At 34.1% G+C, this 18844-nt stretch overlaps 1 protein-coding gene across 8 annotated transcripts in view; it reads left to right on the plus strand.

Moving 5' to 3' along the window:
• The window catches only part of SENP7 (SUMO specific peptidase 7), a 171905-nt gene that overhangs the window by 79809 nt on the left and 73252 nt on the right, over positions 1–18844 (plus strand). For 4 of the 8 annotated variants that reach the window (XM_057696791.1, XM_057696789.1, XM_057696792.1 and 1 more), the window contains 2 exons: positions 3331–3528; positions 11781–11975. The exons of 2 other annotated variants lie outside the window; for them this stretch is intronic. In XM_057696791.1, coding sequence (XP_057552774.1) covers positions 3331–3528; positions 11781–11975 — 393 coding nt within the window. The remainder of the gene's footprint in view (positions 1–3330; positions 3529–11780; positions 11976–18844) is intronic. 2 more of the 8 variants (XM_057696793.1, XM_057696796.1) reach the window with 1 other exon arrangement.

An 18844-nucleotide genomic window follows, 5' to 3' on the forward strand; every position in this document is an offset into this window, starting at 1 on the left:
AATAATGTGATGAATATCTTCATGCATAACTTTTTTCCCATGTTTCATATTTTTTTGGTACAGGATTCTAGGCATGGAATTACTTTGTTAAGAGTATAACAAACACTGAAGATGTTGTTAACATTTTCCCATGTTTGTCTTCTCTGTGTCTTTTCATACATGTGTATAAGTGCATATCACATACACACAATCACACACATTTTTTTTCCAGAACCATTTGAAAGTAAGTCACAGATGTCAGGCATTCACCTCTGAGTACTTTAGCCTGCACTTCTTAAGGAAACTCTTTTACATGATAACCACAATACATTATGAAGAAAAATTTATAATAATTTCATATTATCTAATATAATGTCTAGAATCAGAATTCTCTAAATGTCCCCAAAATGCCTTTTTTTTTTTAAATCTGGGATCAAATTGAGGTTCATGCATTGTATTTTTTGGTTATTATGTCTCATTAGTCTCTTAATCTTAGAATAGCCCCTGTCTCCACCCCCACCCCTTAAACCATGACATTGACTTTTTTGAAGAGTTCAGGCGAGTTGTCTTGTAAAATGTCCTACATTCTAGATTTTCATAATTTGTCTGGGTTTGCCCTCATGACTAAGTTCATGTTACATTTTTGGCAAAAATACTTCATAGCTGATTTCATTTGCTTATTGCATCATATCAGGGGATGCATAATGTCTGCTTGTCCCAGTGTTGGTGGCCTTACATTTGATCACTTGGTTAAGGTGGTAGCTGCCAGATGTTTAGTTATAAAGGTGCCTTTTTCCTTAGTAATTAATAATCACTTGTGAACCTAATTATCTGTTTGTGTTGTGCTGACACCAAGGTGGCTGAGCACTGATAGAGAAAAAAATATCACAAAACAGAGTATGTTTGTGGCATTATAAATTCGTGATTATTAGCCTTACTGGATTCGTCAACTTCAAGACAACCCTACTGTGTTTCTGTAGTCAGCTTGTGTTCCCCCTCTCCACAGTGAAGATTTGAAGTCTTTTCTCACCTCAAGCCTGTGTTCCTTTACCTTTTTTATCACTTTGAAAAGATGATCTTGGTTTCTGGAAGAAGGAAAGAGGTTCTTTTCCCACCATAAACCAGCACAGTGCAGCAGTTAAGAGTGCTGGCAACAGAGATGAGAGTCTGTGGCTCTGGATCCCACTCTCACTACTCACCGTTTTACTGTGGACTTATAGTTATTAATCATTCTATTCTTGGTCTTCTCAATTGCTGAAGCATAATTACCATTGTACCTCATAGAGTAGTTGTGAGGATTAAATGAGATAAATTATTGTAAAGGCCTTAGTGTATTTCCTGGTATATGGTGCATGTTCAAAAAATATTAGCTCTTTTTATGCCACTTCTTAAGAAACTTAATTAGAATGTTAATTATCCTGTCTCTTGTATCTTCAACCTCTCCTACTCTGTTGACCTCTTCCTATGAGCACTTAAACTTACACAGATATTTTCTATCTTAAGCTAACTAACCAACCAGTAACTAACAAAGAAGACCTTTCTTGCATTTCACATTTATCTTCAGCTCTTGTCCTATATCCCCGTTTCGTAGCTGTATGTCAGCTGCCTACATTTGCTGTGCCTGTGTCCCTTTTCTTCTTTCCCATTTCTGCTCCCACCATTCCACTAAACTATCCCTAAGTCACTATTAGCTGTCTAAATTCATTACTACCCTTTTCTCTTGGTGCTTGCTTTCTTCTTCATAAAAGATCAAAGTCATCTTTTAAAAATATAGCTCTGGTCTCATCATTCTTTTGTTAAAGCTAGGGGGTTGATACTGTTGTTGACATTAAAGTTTCAAATCCTCAATACAGTCCATACAGCCCTGTGTAACTGTCCATCCTTATCTTATACAAACTTCCTCTTCACTCTAAGCACTTGAGTCAGGTAAGTCCTTTAATTTCCTCGAATAGGCTTTACTCATGTCTGAGCATTTACATTTTAGTCCTCCTTTTCGGACCACTCTCCATTTTCCACTTGTTTCCTCGGGAATAGTTTCAGCTTAAATAAAGGTCATATTCTCAGTAAAACCTTCCCTGATGTGGTTCAGAAGAAACGCAACATCTGTACTTTTTGTTTGTATTGCTCATCACAGTTGTAGTTAAATAACTAATGGGGTAATTCTTCTTCGGAATGTAAGCTCCATGAAGGCAGAAACTCTGTTTTGTTTGTTGCTGAATCTCCATATTTTACTAGCACAGTTGTTTTTGCTAGAAGGTATTTGGTAAGTATTTGTTGAATGAAGAATGAGTTATCATTCACTCATAGACATGTCACTCATCTCTTTATTCTTTAATGATAATTATAAAATCTATAAACATTTTTTTAAACTTAAAATGTTTGCAGTTTCATTGTGTTCTATAGAGATTCCTCTGAAGACTTGTATCCCTCTTCTTCCAGATGATCTGAAGATGCAGCCCAAGTGGCTGCTGCAAACAAGTGATTTCTTTGAGATCTGTTTTATCTTAAAAGTACACGAACACTTTGCTTTCTTTTTCTTAATATTCTTATGTTTGTTAAACAAACAGTGCCTCAAACTGGTACTACGGAGTAAAATAGACACTCTTCTGATTAAACATTTCCAATTCTTCCAGCCATTCCTCATTTGACATTGTCTCACATCCCCTTGGTAGCCTGTTCACAGTACTGTGAAAACTATATATCATGGTTCTAGAACTGAACACAGTTCTTCAAATTATTAGCACAAAGGTGTGTTCAATGAGTAACAGACAAAATGTAATGAGGCAAAAAGCTGGAAGTGCTTGGATTTATCAGTTTTACTTTTGAAATTGGTGTAGGTACAGTAAGTGTTTTAAATTGACCCATTTTTAGAAATAAGGTGAAACTAAATAGTATCTGAAGACTATGTAGGGTTAAGACTAGATGTTGTACTGTTACCCTTAGTTTTAATTATGTTTTCCAAATGAACAAATACTAAAACAAGAACTCATTTTTAATGCAGAAAGTGGTTGCCTCTGTGATGTGATGTACAGATGTGTATTGTTGTCCTACTAATAGTGTGACTAGGCACAGATTGGTTACCAGGAATCCAACAGCAGTACGTGTGTGATGTAGTATACCAGACAGAATTCTGAAGAAAATTCCAATTTAAGTGAAATGTGCTTTAGTTTCTCTTGTAAATTTGAGAATGCTTAGGTAAAATTTTTACTTATGATATTTACTACTCAGGTTACTTGCTTGAAGAACTGAATTTCAAATTCCTGGAGGTTTTCATTTGTTATAATTTGCAATGAATTCATGTATTATATAATGTTTAGTACTGTATGTATTAATTATTTATGTGTGTAACAGGCAACTCAAAGTTATGTTGACGAATGTCCTATGGACGGATTTAGGACGAAAATTCAGAAAGACTCTACCTAGAAACGATGCTAATTTATGTGATGCCAACAAGGTGCAATCAGACTCATTGCCTTCGACATCTGTTGAGAGCCTAGAGACATGTCAAAAATTAGAATCTCTTCACCAAAGCCCTAAATTATCTGAAAGGTATGTTGTTCAGTATTGATTTTGTTCAACTTACCGCATTTGAAATAATTTAAGTCCAATAGTCTTAAAAATAAGATTGTTGGAAATGATCTTTAAGAAAGTCTACATGTACAAGTGTGACTCCCTCAAATCTTAAAGCTGACAATCTTAATTTATAAAGTTATTGATTCTATATTTTATTAAATAGATTGACATAGAATTATTTTTAAAAACAAGTATTCTTACATTTAACTTAATAATTTGATTCACATATACATACTTTTAGAGACTTACTTATGGTATAAAATGAAGAACTAGATATAGATAGATAGGTAAGGACTTAGATCAAATGTTATTTAAAACGTATGTAAAAGATGCAGAAAATAAAAGTTATGTATATCCGTCTATCTATAGATCTTTTAAATTTTCTGCATCTTTAACATACCTTTAAAATATTATTTAATCTAGGTCTTTACTACTTTTGCCTTTGTGAGCTTTCTTGTATCTTACATGCATTTTTTTTAAAAAAGGAGATGATTTTGAAATATTGCTCAGATTTTTGATAATAAATATGCAGTTTAATTTTGAAAGCTAACGACAAGTTTTGTTCTATATTTTTTAAAAGAATTGTATGTGAAGTTTGGGGCTAAACATTAGGATTTAGCTCTGGGAATTTGTGATCTGTAACATATTAATAATATTTTTAATGTATTTCCATTTACAGTTTTAATCCTTAAAAGAGTATTTTTTAGGGGAGGTATTTTGCTTTCAATTGTAGTATACTGTCATTAGCTCAATGGTACTTTGGTTATTTGATCTGTAATCTAGATAACAATTTATAAGTGCTTTAAGCCAAGATCCAGCTAAAACCTGCTAACTTTCAACACAGTTATTTTAAAAATTAAGGTAGAACTCTGTCAAAACATCTGAACATAGTATTATGCATTAATTTTTTCTTAAAAAGGATGCTTCTCTTAAAAAAGGCAAAAACATAAAGAGCTATGTAACAAGAATGTCCTTACTAGATCATACCTGTTGTAAATTTAACTTTCTAAAGCACCCAAAATCTTAAGAGTCAGACAACTTAGCTTCAGTAATTTATGAAGCATTTTGCTCTCATTGTTTTGGAGTCCATTGTTTTTCCTCCTTAGTACAGGTGAGCTGTTCCCTTACTGTGCTGCTAGATCTAAACAAAGGGGGCTAAAGGAATGACACTTCCAATCCCTTTGATTCTTCTGAAAAGAAACTTCAACTCTCTTCTAAATGACATCTGTCCCTTCATCCCATGTCTGTCCTTCTTCAGTTAGAACAGCATGAGTAGAACAGTGTAATGTTTCATTCTCTCAGAATAGTTTTTCTCACCAGAAATTGTTAGAAGCTAGATTATGTGTTCATGAAATTTAAATATAATGTGAAGTAAAGAATCCCAATAAGATTCTAATCTGGTTTCTACTGTGTATGTGTGTGTGTGTGTGTGTGTGTGTGTGTGTGTGTGTGTGTGTTGTGTCTGTGTGTGTATTTCTGTTCACTTACTGGGATGAACTACCAGTTAGTCCAGACCTTTTCCCTCAGCTCCAGGTGTCCTAAATCTAACTTGTTCCAAAGTGAATGCATCATCTTTGTTCTCAGACTTGTTCCTATGTCAGTATCTCCTCCTTGTCTGAATGTGTGACTCCTTTTTACACTTAGTTCTTCAAATTAGAACTTGGAAATTGTTCCAGTTCCTCTTTTTTCCTTACTGTTTGTAGCCAATCATTTATCATGTCTAGTTATTTTTACCTCCTAAATCTGTCTTGAAATGATGTTTTCTTCATCTTTATTGCTACTGCCTCAGTTCAAGCCCTGATAACTTTGTGCCTTTATTACTAAGATTGTAATTTGATTGGGCTTCCTGTGCATAGTCTTTTTCTTCTTGGTTAGTTCCCTATATTGTTGCTGAAGTATTCATTCTAAAAGACAGATGTTACTTGTCACTCTCCAGTTTAACATCTTTCTGTGGCTCCTTGTAACCTTTAGGATAAAGTTCGAACTCCTTACCTTGGCATCCAAGGTCCGTGATGATCTCACTTTTGACAGTCTCTAGCTTCGTGTCTGTCTGCTCTTCCATATTCATACTGTGCTTTAGGCTTAGGCAACTACTGGTAGTTCACTGAATGTATAATGCTGTTTTATACTTCTGAGCTCATGCTTATTGTTCTTTTATCTTGGGAACAATTCTCCTTTTCCCCTTTATTGACTTATATTGAGCTCATTTAATTTAACTTTGAGCTCATTTCTTCTTTGATTCCACCAGCCACATCTGCATTTGATCCCTTTTTTTTTTGTCTTGCTAAACAGCGTGTTCCTGTGTCCTAGCACTCATCACACTATATTGTGATTTTTAGTTTCTCTGCCCCCATAACAATAAGCTTCATGAGGGCAGGGAACTCTACATTTTATTATTTTTCCTTGCACAGTACTGGGCACATACTAAATGCTCAATAAATATTTGCTGATTATAGGAAAGAGATTGCTTCTCAGCAGAGTTACATCTCCAGTCTCTTTGATTGAAATGTCTTTTCCTCCATGAGAACCAATTATCTGCTCTGTAATTTTGGTGATAATCAGGAAAAGAGATATTGCAAGCTTCAAATAAGAAAATTGGAGAACTGTGTAGGGGATAGCTTTGGATAGGTGTTTTCTGTGTGGGACTTGCTATCTAGAATAGGAGACTGAGACTTTCTTCAATCTTTGCTTAACTTTGACATGATGCTGTTTGTCTTATTTTCATTTTACTTAGCTAGGACTTCATAATTTTGGAAAGATGAAAGGGAGAGATTTATTTTTGGTTTTTAATTATAACTTAAAGTTTAACTATTGAGTAAACCAAAATCACCCAGTCACTTCCAGAAATGACATTTTTTAGCTTTTTAAATAATTTTCTTTACTTATTTATTTTTATTTTTTATTTTTAATTAAAATTTTTTATTTTATATTGGAGTATAGTTGATTTACAATGCTGTGTTAGTTTCAGGTGTACAGAAAAGAAATGGAATTTTTTTTGAAATTTTATTTGCATTCTAGGATCTAAAGGTAGTGATCTAAGTATTTTGCCTTTTAATGAAGATAATTTAGCTTTTAATTTCTGGATAAAGTTGAGAAGAAAAACACAGAACACATGATCCCAATTAATCTTGTTAAATAATGAAGAAAAGGGTCAAAAGTTTTATAAATATCAAACTAGCAGTATGTGGGATGCGCATATTTCTTTTTAAACAAGTAAACCATATTTTAGTGTAGGTTTTATCTCCATATGTGGTTCATATCTGTTTTCCTGGGAGAATATTTCCAGATCTTTATAAACTTTGGTCAGTAGGCAAGAAAGAGCCTAGTGGGAGATATGTGCAGAACTTATGAGATGGTAAAGCATCTCTCTCCTGTGTTCATCAGTTGGCATCAGAGATTATTAGAGAACTATTGAGAGAGTGTAACCATATTCTGTTAAAAAAAAATTTAGCTCCTGGTTCTTGGAATTCCCCTACATGGCTTAATTATATTTATTCTTGTTTTTCTTAAATTTGTATATGTTTGAAGTTTTAAAAAATTACGTATTCCAGATATTCTGATAAGACTTTTGGACACCCTGGTATTCCTGTAACCTTAAGACTTCTTTAAGCTAGTAATATTTTAGTTGAGTGATAAGTTATTCACTTAAAATATAGCTTAGTAAAGGAAAAGGCAAATTTAGAAAATTTGTGAGTCTCTTTAAGAAAGTAATTCAAAAATAAAAATCTCTTCTGTGTACCTTAGGAAGCTGATTTAGAAAGTAATATTTTGAATTACACCATCTGGGATAAGAGTAGATTTATAGGAACTCTATTAAAATGTTACATAGCACAGTTTTAGAAAAGCATTCATCTAAGTTACAGCAAAATAAAAACTAAATTAGTATGATAATTTTTTTTGCTTGTTATTTATAGCTTTATTATCAGTTGTAATTACGTTATCTTTCAACAAGGATTCCATTTCTTTAAAAATTTGCTCTTAACGTCAAGTATATCTTAATAGATACTATCAGTTTTTCAGTCTTCCCCCACTTATTAAATTATTTCAATCTTATATTTACTTTGCTACTTATATGTGGGGGAGGAACTCACAATTTGTAATTGAAAAAATTAAGAACCATAGAAAATAACTGTGTAGAGACACAATCAATAAATGATATTATTTCTCAGGCCAGTATACTTTCTTTTTTTTTTTTTTTTTTAATTTTGTAATCAAGCCTCCCCCCCCCCTTTTTTAAAGCTCTTTATTGGAATGTAATTGTTTTACACTGTTGTGCCAGTTTTTGAGTATACTTTCCGTTTCATCTCACTGCATTACAAAATTTGTTTCTCCTTTGGTTTACCATATTATATTTTGAGGTGTGATTTCATAACATTAGTAAAGTTAAACAAATTCTGTTTTGTTTACTGACACTATTTGCATACTTGGGAAAAAATTGGATCGATTGTGTGAAATGACAATTTTCAGTCCTTCCTTCTATGTTGAGATAGTATGAGAGATGAAGTATATACCTTTATATATTTGTTGTGAAAATTCAGAATCTTTTGAAATACTGGTTAGCCTAGAATTTCCATGGCAGTGGTAATTTATAAGTTGTACACCAAAAGACAGCTTGGGTGTTATGAACTTAGTTATCACTGTATAGATTTGTATTATGTACGACTATCACACAAAGCTCTCTGTTTCTTCAAGGTACACAAATCACGTAAGTTGTGAATAGCTGATGAAAGATGTTTGGGCTATGGTGTATGTTATGAAGAGCTAGAAGTCCTATAGGCATTGCTAACTATTTAACTATATACTTTTCTCATAAGATATTTTCACTTAGATTTCAGAGCATGATAAATTATGACAATCAAGCATGAATTGTAAAGATAATTTATAAGTTTGAGCAAGCCTTCAATAATAGGAAAATTAAAATGAGCTTCCATGTTTTGTATAGTTAGTATGTGCCAGGACTTGTGCTAACTGCTTTACATCTATTATTTCATCTAATCTTAATAATTTTTTAAGGTAGATTTTATAATTCTCCCCCTCTTAGAGATGAGGAGCTCAATGATAAGAGCCATAAATTATATACTAAGTAACTTATCTAAGGTTATATAGTTGTTAGGTGCTGAATTCAGAACCCAACCCTATGTTTGTCTGACTCCAGAGTCCTAGCTCTTAACCTCTGTGACATACTGCTTTTCATTCTTCTGACCTTTAGTTTTTTTAATAAGCAGGAATTGGACTTTATTACATATTTTACGTGATGTCTAATTTATTAACCTTTAAATATTCTACTTAATTTTTTTCTTGTGTTATTTGTTTACGTGGTAATAGAGTGTTTTCTAATTGAAAGGTATACCGTGGTAGACATGCTGAGATAGCTCCTTGAACCTTCTGATAGCTTCAGAGGCCCTCTAGGGCTCTTGTGCTTTAGAGATGCGAGTTCTACTGCAGTTCAGTATATAATCTTTTGAAATGGTTTTTGGGAGAATTTTGATACTTTTCTAGGAAAGACTTTTAGCTGTTTGTTCAACTTAAAAATTCTCATTTATCCTCTAAAGTTCTTTTTTCATAGCTCTGCTTTGTCTTTCTTCAAAATCTAGCAGCAAAACAAGCCGTAAAAGAATAGAATGATCATTTATTATTCAGAAGATAGTTCTAACCTTCATAATTTTTTCCTTTCCTTGCTGATATTTTTATTTTTTGTTTGTTCGTTTTTGTTAATTATTCTCTTCAGTGCTTTGTATAGGACTAATCTTATGGAATCTTTCTCTCATATTTGGAGAGACAGCTTTTTTTAGGAACTCAACATTTAAAAACACATTTAAACATACTATAGTCACGCATTTTAAACAGAAGTACTAAATTATAGCTGATATTTCTTTGGTATTTCTTATTCTATGCTCCCAATTTTCTCTTTATTTAAATACTATAGTTCTTAGATTATTTTTATTATAAGCCCCATTTTAGAATTCAGTAATGATAGGGGGAGGCTTCCCTGGTGGTGCAGTGGTTAAGAATCCACCTGCCAATGCAGGGGACCCAGGTTCGAGCCTTGGTCCAGGAAGATCCCACATGCCGTGGAGCAACTAAGCCTGCGTGCCACAACTACTGAGCCTGCACTGTAGAGCCCATGAGCCACAACTGCTGATTCCATGCACTGCAACTACTGAAGCCCGCGCACCTAGAGCCTGTGCTCTGCAACAAGAGAAGCCACCATGGATGAGAAGCCCGCGCGCTGCAATGAAGAGTAGCCCCTGCTCTCCGCAGCTACAGAAAGCCTGCACGCAGCAACGAAGACCCAGTGTAGCCCATAAATGAAATTAAACAAACAAATTAATAAATATAAATAATGAGAGCAGACCATGTAAACAGTATATCATCAATTCTTAAAATGAGCTATCAACTAATATGTCAGATTCTCTCATCTCTTAAAAGTAAGTAAAATTTTAATTGTGCTAAACTATTTGGAAAAAAATAGTTTTTACCAGAATAAAATTCTCTCTTCTAATATTTCTGCATTTTTCCCTAAAGCATTGAGAACTGCAGTTGAGTTTTCTTTAGTGATTCATTTCACAGCAATTCTAAGTGTGAGGTCAGAAGAAATCTTGAGACTCCTTACTGGGCCTGTATTGTCTTCATTCCTACTTGAAATCCAAGATTTTAAGGAGGGTTCTGTCAGGCAACAGATCTACAAAGCATAGAGTAATAAATAGGATTCGTAGAAATTTATATCATGAGAGGAGATAGGAAAATATCTCTGCCTTCCTCTCCACATAATTAGTGGTTGTGCTAAATGGCTGATGGTCTTTCCTTTCTTCCTTCATTCAGACTCTGAGTTCAGAGAATTATATTTACCACTAGCCTTGTTTTTAGATCATATACTGTTTAATCAAACCAGTACTTTTTTTGTGGAGGTTGTGCTGGAAGTGGATATTTTTAAGGTTTCCTGAAGTATCTACAGAAAATCTCAGTTATCTGGATGCTTTAGCAAGTTAGCATTGAGGATGCAGTGTAGTGGAATAAAATTTAAAAAACCGAGAGATAGTTGGCCCAGGTTCTTCTTCTAGGAAGAGTTGCTTATACTTGGGCAACCATTTAACTTTTTGTGCTTTGAGCTCTTCATGTTTAAAAAGAGAAGACTAAATTATTTTAAAGTTCTCCTAAGATCTGAAATTCTATGTTGTCTGGAATATAGTGAAAAGAACATGGTGCCTCTACGTAGATAAAAATAGAGTACCTCTGAGTACTACAGCGAATGTAACAAAGTACAGGGAAGCTCACATTTTTTTACTTAAATAAAAGTACTTTGGCTCTTTCCAGGTGTTATCTATGGTCTCTCATGAAAGGTCAGTAAAGTGCTGCAAGTGACGTATCGATAACAGTCAAGGGGGACATCTGATAAAGAGGAGATAGGAAAACTTAAAAAATACAGTAACATGAAGTGAAAAAATCACAGTAATTTGGCCTGGGCCAGTCAATTCAGGTCAAACAGTTGCCTTGAGAAAACTCATTCTAATGTGGAAAAGAACATCAGTTCTTTTCTAACAACTGGTGAACCAGGAGAAGATTAGGCTATCCTCTTCTATTTAAGAAGATACCAGGATTACATTGCTACTTTTGATATGACCCCACCAATTCAAAGAAGTTTGACGTGTTAAAAATTACACTTTGCTTTCTAAACATTTATTTTGTTGACCCGTTTCCCTGGTGCTATTATAGAAAGTGTATTTATTACCGTCAATATATGTGCTGTTTCACTTAAGGAAATTGGTCATTACCATAGATACAATCTGAATGATGTCTTGTTGGATTTAGCATTTGTCATTTACCAATTATGAGTATGTTATTATTTACCAAGGACCTTTCTGTTGAAGGAGAAGAATAAAGATTTATAGAATTGGTTTGTAGTATCTGTGTTTTTAATAACTACTGGAAAAGGAAAAGAAAGCACTTTTGAGAAAAATTGGTTAAAATTTTAAGCAACCCCAGTAGCATCCACTAGTACGGTTAAAGCCATTATAGTGGCATGCCAATCTATGCCAATTTATAAGATACAAGTATTTCTAGAAACAGAGTGTTCATCCAAAATTTTGATTTTTTGGGCTGATTTCCAGGGTGGTATAATTCTAATAGCTTACTTGTACCAAGTTGAAAATGTTTGAAAATTCAGCTTCCTAGAATTTTTTTTACTGCAACTTTCAGTACAGTACAGTGTTTGTTATTTTATATGACAGGATACCCAGAATTATATTGACGAATGTCCTGGGAACGGAGTTAGGAAGAAAATACATAAAGACCTCATCTTTAACTGAGGCCAGTTTGGGTGATACAGACAACTTGCAATCAGAGCAGCTTTCTTCATCATCTGATGGCAGCCTAGAATCTTGTCAAAATCTAAGTCCTCACAAGCGCTCCTTTTTATCTGAAAGGTATGTTTAGTGATAACTTTACTCAAAATAAATATTATACTTATTCTCATGAGTCTTCCTCTGTTCTTCCGCCACAGATATGTTATTGCTAAATAAGAGGCAGATGTGCTCTGATGGCTAGTATAACTTTTCTCCCCTGGTGTCTGGAATGGCTGTTGGAACCAACAGTCCATAGCTAATAATCAGTTTCAGAAAGTACTGGTCACTCTACTTGTGTTTTGGGAAAATGGATGCAGACTCTTAATGAAAATTTAGTTACCTATTTCAGTTTATTTATCTGGTATAAATTGAAATGTATTCTCCTGACATCTGTCTGTTCCTCCTCCTTTTTTGTCCTATCCATCCATCTGACTGTCTCTCCCTCCCTGCATTCCTCCCTCCCTCCATCTTATTCACTGTTTGTATACTCAGATTCTAGAACTGTATCTGGCCGCTAAATATCTGCTGAATGAATGACTGAATGCATTCTTCACAAAAAAATGGTTTGAGATGGCTGAATTCCATTAATAAACATGGCTTATTGTACCAATAAGAGAAATGGAAATCAGGAGTTACTTTTGTTTTAAGCTTTAGGAAGGGCTTATATGGAGGCTGTAAGTAAGAAAAAAAAATGTGTTAAAAAGCTAGGGGATGTCAGTTAGTAAATAGTACTAGATCTTTTAACTTACATTTACCATGAACTTCTTTATTTTATTTTCTGCTTTCTACCAGTACAATAAGTAGTTTTGATCTGAGTGAAAAATTATTGGTCCAAATTATTGGTCCAAAATTATTTTATTGTCCCTCTGCTCCCAACCATCTAAAGGTAACTTCTGGTTTGTATTTCTCTTGTGAGCCTAATTATATTAGAGTATTTGTAGCTGCCTTTTTAAAGATCTATAACAAATTTCTTAATTTCTAACACATTCTATTTTTATAAACTCTGTTTATTTCTTACGAACTTAACAAATTTTATGAATTTTTCTCCTTTTGGAGAATATTTTGTATTTCACTTAGGTTTTGCTAAGTAAATTCTCAGTGACAATTTTAACTTTATTCTTTTTCTGAATTTGCTGAAAAAAATGAGTTCCAGTGGCATTATCCAGTTATTAATAAATTTAATGTATAATCAGGTAGTAGAAATGCATTTTATCATTTTGCTCTATAAGTGTTTATATCTGCCTCCTGTACTAGACCACGAGCTCCTTAAAGAAAGATATCATATCTTATTTACATTTATATTTAGTGCTTAGCTCAATACATATTGAATTTTGTGCACTTTGGTTAATGTTTGTGTCATTTAACCTTGAGCTTTGGTTTCCTGAGTTGTAAAAAGAGAAATGATTTTGAATGATGTTTCTAACCTCACAAAATTGTGTATTTTTAAAATCTCACACGTGAGAATTCATTATGAACATAAACTACCCTACAAATAAAAGTGTTATTATTGAAGATACTTTCTATAGAGAAAAAGTCACTTATGTACTGTTACCATGGAATTCAAATGACATCAGTACACATTCATGCTGTTATGAAAAATGGCACTATTGTGAGGATTCTGTGAAACTATTAAATTGTAATCTATAATTTTCAGGCTTTATACCAACCTGAGGCTAAGGTCGTTATTTACTGGTAATAACTCTAAAATTTCTGGCTTTTTCTAAAATCTGCTTAGTGAGAACTCTAGCTCTCCTAAAGTCCTTTTCAAATAGTAAGGAAATTTCCAGGTGGTATTTGATATGGACTCTGAATATTCATTCTCTTGGTGATAATTTTCTTTCTTTGATTCTTGCATTTGAAATAGGCATAGACTTTGGAGCCAGATACCTGGATTCAGATTTTAGCAGTATAGCTAACATGCTGACTTACCTTGGGCAAGTTACCTACTCTGTCTTTAAAACAGGGATAATTATACACACCTTATAGGATTATTGTGCAGATTGAAGGAGATAACCTATATAAAACGCCTAGAACTTAGAACTTAGTAGGTAATTAATAAATGGTAGTCATTATTTTTGTGCCTCTCTTATCACTACTGGTATCAAAAGTGCCATTAATGGCTGTTTCTGTAGTTGATGCTACTGAAATCTTCTATGTCCCCCCTGAAATTACTGCCACCCCTGTTGCCATTACCAGTACTGCCAAGGCAATTGTCACAGCCATACTAGTATTACCATGTGGTTTAAGGAGTACTATACAAACTTTAGTTCTCTCTTCCTTTAAAATGAGAGTTAGGGCTTCCCTGGTGGCGCTGTGATTAGGAATCCGCCTGCTAATGCAGGGGACATGGGTTTGAGCCCTGGTCCGGGAAGATCCCACATGCTGTGGAGCAGCTAAGTCTGTGTGCCACAACTACTGAGCCTGCACTCTAGAGCCCTCGAGCCACAACTGCTGAGCCCAATGCACTGCAACTACTGAAGCCTGTGAGCCTAGAGCCCGTGCTCTACAAGAGAAGCCACCCGCAATAAGAAGCCTGCACACTGCAATGAAGAGTAGCCCCCTGCTCTCTGCAACTACAGAATGCTCTCTGCAACTACAGAAAGCCCTCACACAGCAATGAAGACTTAATGCAGCCAATTAAAATAAATAAATAAATAAATAAATAAATATATTTAAAAAAAAAAACTATCCTTTGCAAAACTCAATAATCCTTTTAAAAAAATGAGAGTTAATTTTGAGGGGAATCCAGAGTGCCCCATAAGTAAGTTTTAAGTATGGCCATAGCATCACTTCAATAGATATGCCACATTAAAACGAAATACAGGATGAACACAAGGTGGACTCAAGGATGGGACTCTTGTAACCGACCTCCTCTTAGCTTGCCTGTCTTAAAATCAGGAAGAGTAAGTAAATTGGGACATTATTGTTACTGTTCTGTTATTATAGAGAATGTGGCCAACTTTGTTACAAAGAATATCAAGTAGCGACTAAAAGTTGGTGGGTTGAAGAATAGGGGCTATGTCTGTGAAAACTGAGGAGGTGTCCTTTGAAAATCCAGTGCTTGTGCCTTTGATGATACATATGGAAAAATGTTATATGAATGCTAAAAGTCTTACTTTAGCCTTAGCTTGTCTTTAGTGTTCAGAACTGTTATTACCAATTATGACAACCTGAATAGAAAACACCAAAAATGAAGAGGAAATTTAAATTAAAATGGTCACCTTGAAGTAGCATGTTTTTCTTGATGCCAATTTATTATTTTAACTTAATTATCAACCTTTGTATTATTCCTGTACTTAATTATCAACCTTTGTATTATTCCTGTAACACATTTTAATTAATATTTATTGTCTTTACTATGATATTACACTGTGGTAAATGCCATACCTGTGTTAAGTTATTCAGTACAGACTTGAATTGCAGCTCAGGCAATTTGCTTAACTTCTTTCTCTGTACCTCAGTTTAGCTCATCTGTAAAATAAGATAGTAATACCTAGGTATACTGGAGGGGTGAATGAGAAAATCACTTCTTATCTTTTAATTTGATAACTTTTTACATCAATGTATAGAGATCTATTTTATCTTCTTTAGCATATATGTACTTTATGAGTAGACATTTAGGGTATTTTTCATTTTTTATCTGTATAACAATGCTGTAATAAATGGATTTATATATATCTTTGTGTATTTTTTCTTATAAATCCTTATTGCACCATTCTCCTGTATTTTAACCAGTATTAGGTGATATAATTGAAATTTTTTGATGACCTGTTAGCAAAAATAAATATAATTGTTTTCATTAAATTGCTTTCATTTCAGTCATTTATTATTTTAGTGAAGATGGATTTTGTATTTCTTACATGTGTTTTCTCTTTAGTCTTTGTATTGGGGCATTACATTTGTTTCTTACTGATTTGTATTATAAAAGGTATTAACTCTGTGTTATATGTGTTGCAAAAAATTTTTCAATTTCCCTATTTGTAATTTTACTTTGTTTATATTAACTTTTGTAGTATTGAAACTTAAAGTTTTATTTTGGAAAATCTGTCAGTGTTTGATCCTTGTGTTTTGGTTTATTCTTGGAAAGACCTCCTCAACCCCAAGTATAAAAATAGGTCAGTCAACTACTGTTTTAATTTTGATTTTTTAAATGAGGTATTAGACTGCGAATAACAGTATGGAGATAACTTTTCTAATTGAAGTTTTGATTCCTTTTTGCCTTTCTGGAGTCTGGTATAAATGTCTGTGGATACTTGGGTTGCTTCCACCTTTTGGCTGTTGTGAATAATAACACTGTTATGAATATCAGTGTACAAGTATCTGTGTTTCTACTTTCAGTTCTTTGGGGTGTATATCCGAAAGTGGAATTGCTGCATCATATAATTCTATTATTAATTTTTTGAGAAACCATCATACTGTTTTCCACAGTAACTGAACCATTTTACATTGCCACAGCAGTACACAAGGGTCCTGGTTTTTTCACATCCTTGGTAACACTTGTTATTTTCTGTATTTGGGTAATAGCCATCCTAATGGGTGTGAGATGTTATCTCATTGTGGTTTTGATATGGTTTTCCTGAGTAGTGATGTTGAACATCTTTTTCATGGGTTTACTGGCCATTCATTTATCTTTGGAGAAGTGTCTGTTCAAGTCCTTTGCCCATTGGTGAATCGGGTTGTTTTTTATTTTTGAGTTTTAGGAGTTCTCTCTATATTCTGAATGTTAATATATTATCAGAAATGTGATTTGCAAATATTTTCTCCCATTTCGTGGGTTGCCTTTTACTCTACTGATACTGCCATTTGATGTACAGAAGTTTTAATTTTGATAAAGGCCAGTTTATGTTTCCATTTGTTGCCCATGCTTTTGGTGTCAAATCCAAAAAATTTCTGCCAAATCTAATGTCATGAACATTTTCCCCGTGCTAAGAGTTTTATAGTTTCAGCTTATGCATTTAGGCCTTTGATCCGTTTTAAGTTATTCTTGTATAGGGTGCTAGGTGAAGGTCCATTTTCATTTTTTTGCATGTGGATATTCAGGTTTTCCAGTATCCTTTGTTGAAAAGGCTGTGCTTTCCCCATTGAATGGTCTTGGCAGCCATGTGAAAATCATTTGCCACATATGCAAGGGTTTATTTCTGGGTGCTGTTCTGTTCCACTGCTCTCTATATTTGTCTTTATGCCAGTACCATGGTGTTTTGATTATTATAGCTTTGTCATAAGTTTTGAAATCAGGGAGTGTGAGACCTCCAGATTTGCTGAAGATTGTTTTGGCTGTTGGAGGTTCCTTAAGGTTGTGTATGCATTTTAGGATAAGTTTTTATATTTCTGCAAGAAATGTTACTGCAGTTTTGATAAGATTGAATCGAATGTGTAGATTGCTTTAGGTAGTATTGATACCTTAACAATATTAAGTGTTCCAATCCATGAACATGGGATGTGTTTCCATTTATAAGTGTCCTTTTAGCCATATTTTGTAGTTTTTATTTTACAAGTGTTTTGTCTCCTTGGTTAAGTTAAGTGCTAAGTTTTTTTCTCTTCTTGAAGCTATTGTAAATAGAATTGTTTTCTTAATTTCCTTTTTTGGTTTATCAAGTCAATAGTTTTGTGTGTGTGTGTGTGTGTGTAGTCTTTAGAGTTTCCTACATGTAAGATCATATCATCTGTAAACACAGATTATTACTTTCCAGTTTCAGTGCTTTTATATTTCTTTTTTTTGTATAATTGCTCTGGCTAGAACTTCTGAACTGTGTTGACTAGAAGTAGTGAAAGTGGGCATCCTTGTCTTATTCCTGATCCTAGAAGAAAAGCTGTCAGTCTTTCATCATTGAGTTGGATGCTTGCTGTGCGTTTTTAATATGTGGTTTTTACTATGTTGAGGTGGGTAGTTTGTTTCTTTTCTTAGATTGTTGAATTTTAATTTTTTAGTCATCAGGAAAGGGTATTGAGTTTTGTGGAGTGCTTTTTCTGCATTAATTGACATGACCATGTGGTTTTCCTTTTTTTTTTTTTTAATTTTTTTAAAAATAAATTTATTTATTTATTTATTGGCTGCATTGGGTCTTCGTTGCTACACACGGGCTTTCTCTAGTTGCTGCGAGCAGGGGCTACTCTTCATTGTGGTGCGCGGGTTCCTCATTGTAGTGGCTTCTCTTGTTGTGGAGCATGGGCCCTAGGCGCGTGGGCTTCAGTAGCTGCGGCACATGGGCTCAGTAGTTGTGGCTCATGGGCTCTAGAGCACAGGCTCAATAGTTGTGGCGCACGGGCCTAGTTGCTCCATGGCATATGGAATATTTCCAGGGCAGGGCTCGAACCCATGTCCCCTGCATTGGCAGGCGGATTCTTTACCACTGCACCACCTAGGAAGTCCTGGTTTTCCTTTTTTATTCTGTTAATGTGGTTTATTATATTGATAGATTTCTATATTGAACCATCCTTGCATCCCAGGAATAAATCATGTGGTTAGGGTATATAACCATGTGAGCCATTTGGGGGATTTTATTGAGGATTTTTGCGTCAGTGTTCCTTAGGGATATTGGCCTGTATTTTTCTTGTAGTGTCTGTGAATTGCTGTGGTTTCAGGGCAGTGCTTGACCTCATAGAATGAGGAAGTGTTGCATCATTTTCAGTTTTTTGGAAGAGTTTGAGAAGTTTATCCATTAGTTATTCTTTAAAAGTTTGGTAGGATTCACCAGTTGAGGCTTTCAGTTCCAGGGCTTTCCTTTTTTTGGGAGGTTTTTGGTTACTGACTCAATGTCCTTACTAGTTATGAATCTATTCGGATTTTTGATATCTTTTTGATTTGGTAGGTTTTGTGTCAGTAGAAATTTGTTCATTTCATCTACATTATCCAGTTCATATAATTGTTCATTGTACTCTCTTCTTTTTTTTTTTATACTCTTTATTGGAATATATTTGCTTTACACTCTTGTACCAGTTTTTGAGGTACA

The sequence above is a fragment of the Hippopotamus amphibius genome, chromosome 10 (genome assembly GCF_030028045.1).
Source record: "Hippopotamus amphibius kiboko isolate mHipAmp2 chromosome 10, mHipAmp2.hap2, whole genome shotgun sequence".
NCBI lineage: Eukaryota > Metazoa > Chordata > Mammalia > Artiodactyla > Hippopotamidae > Hippopotamus > Hippopotamus amphibius.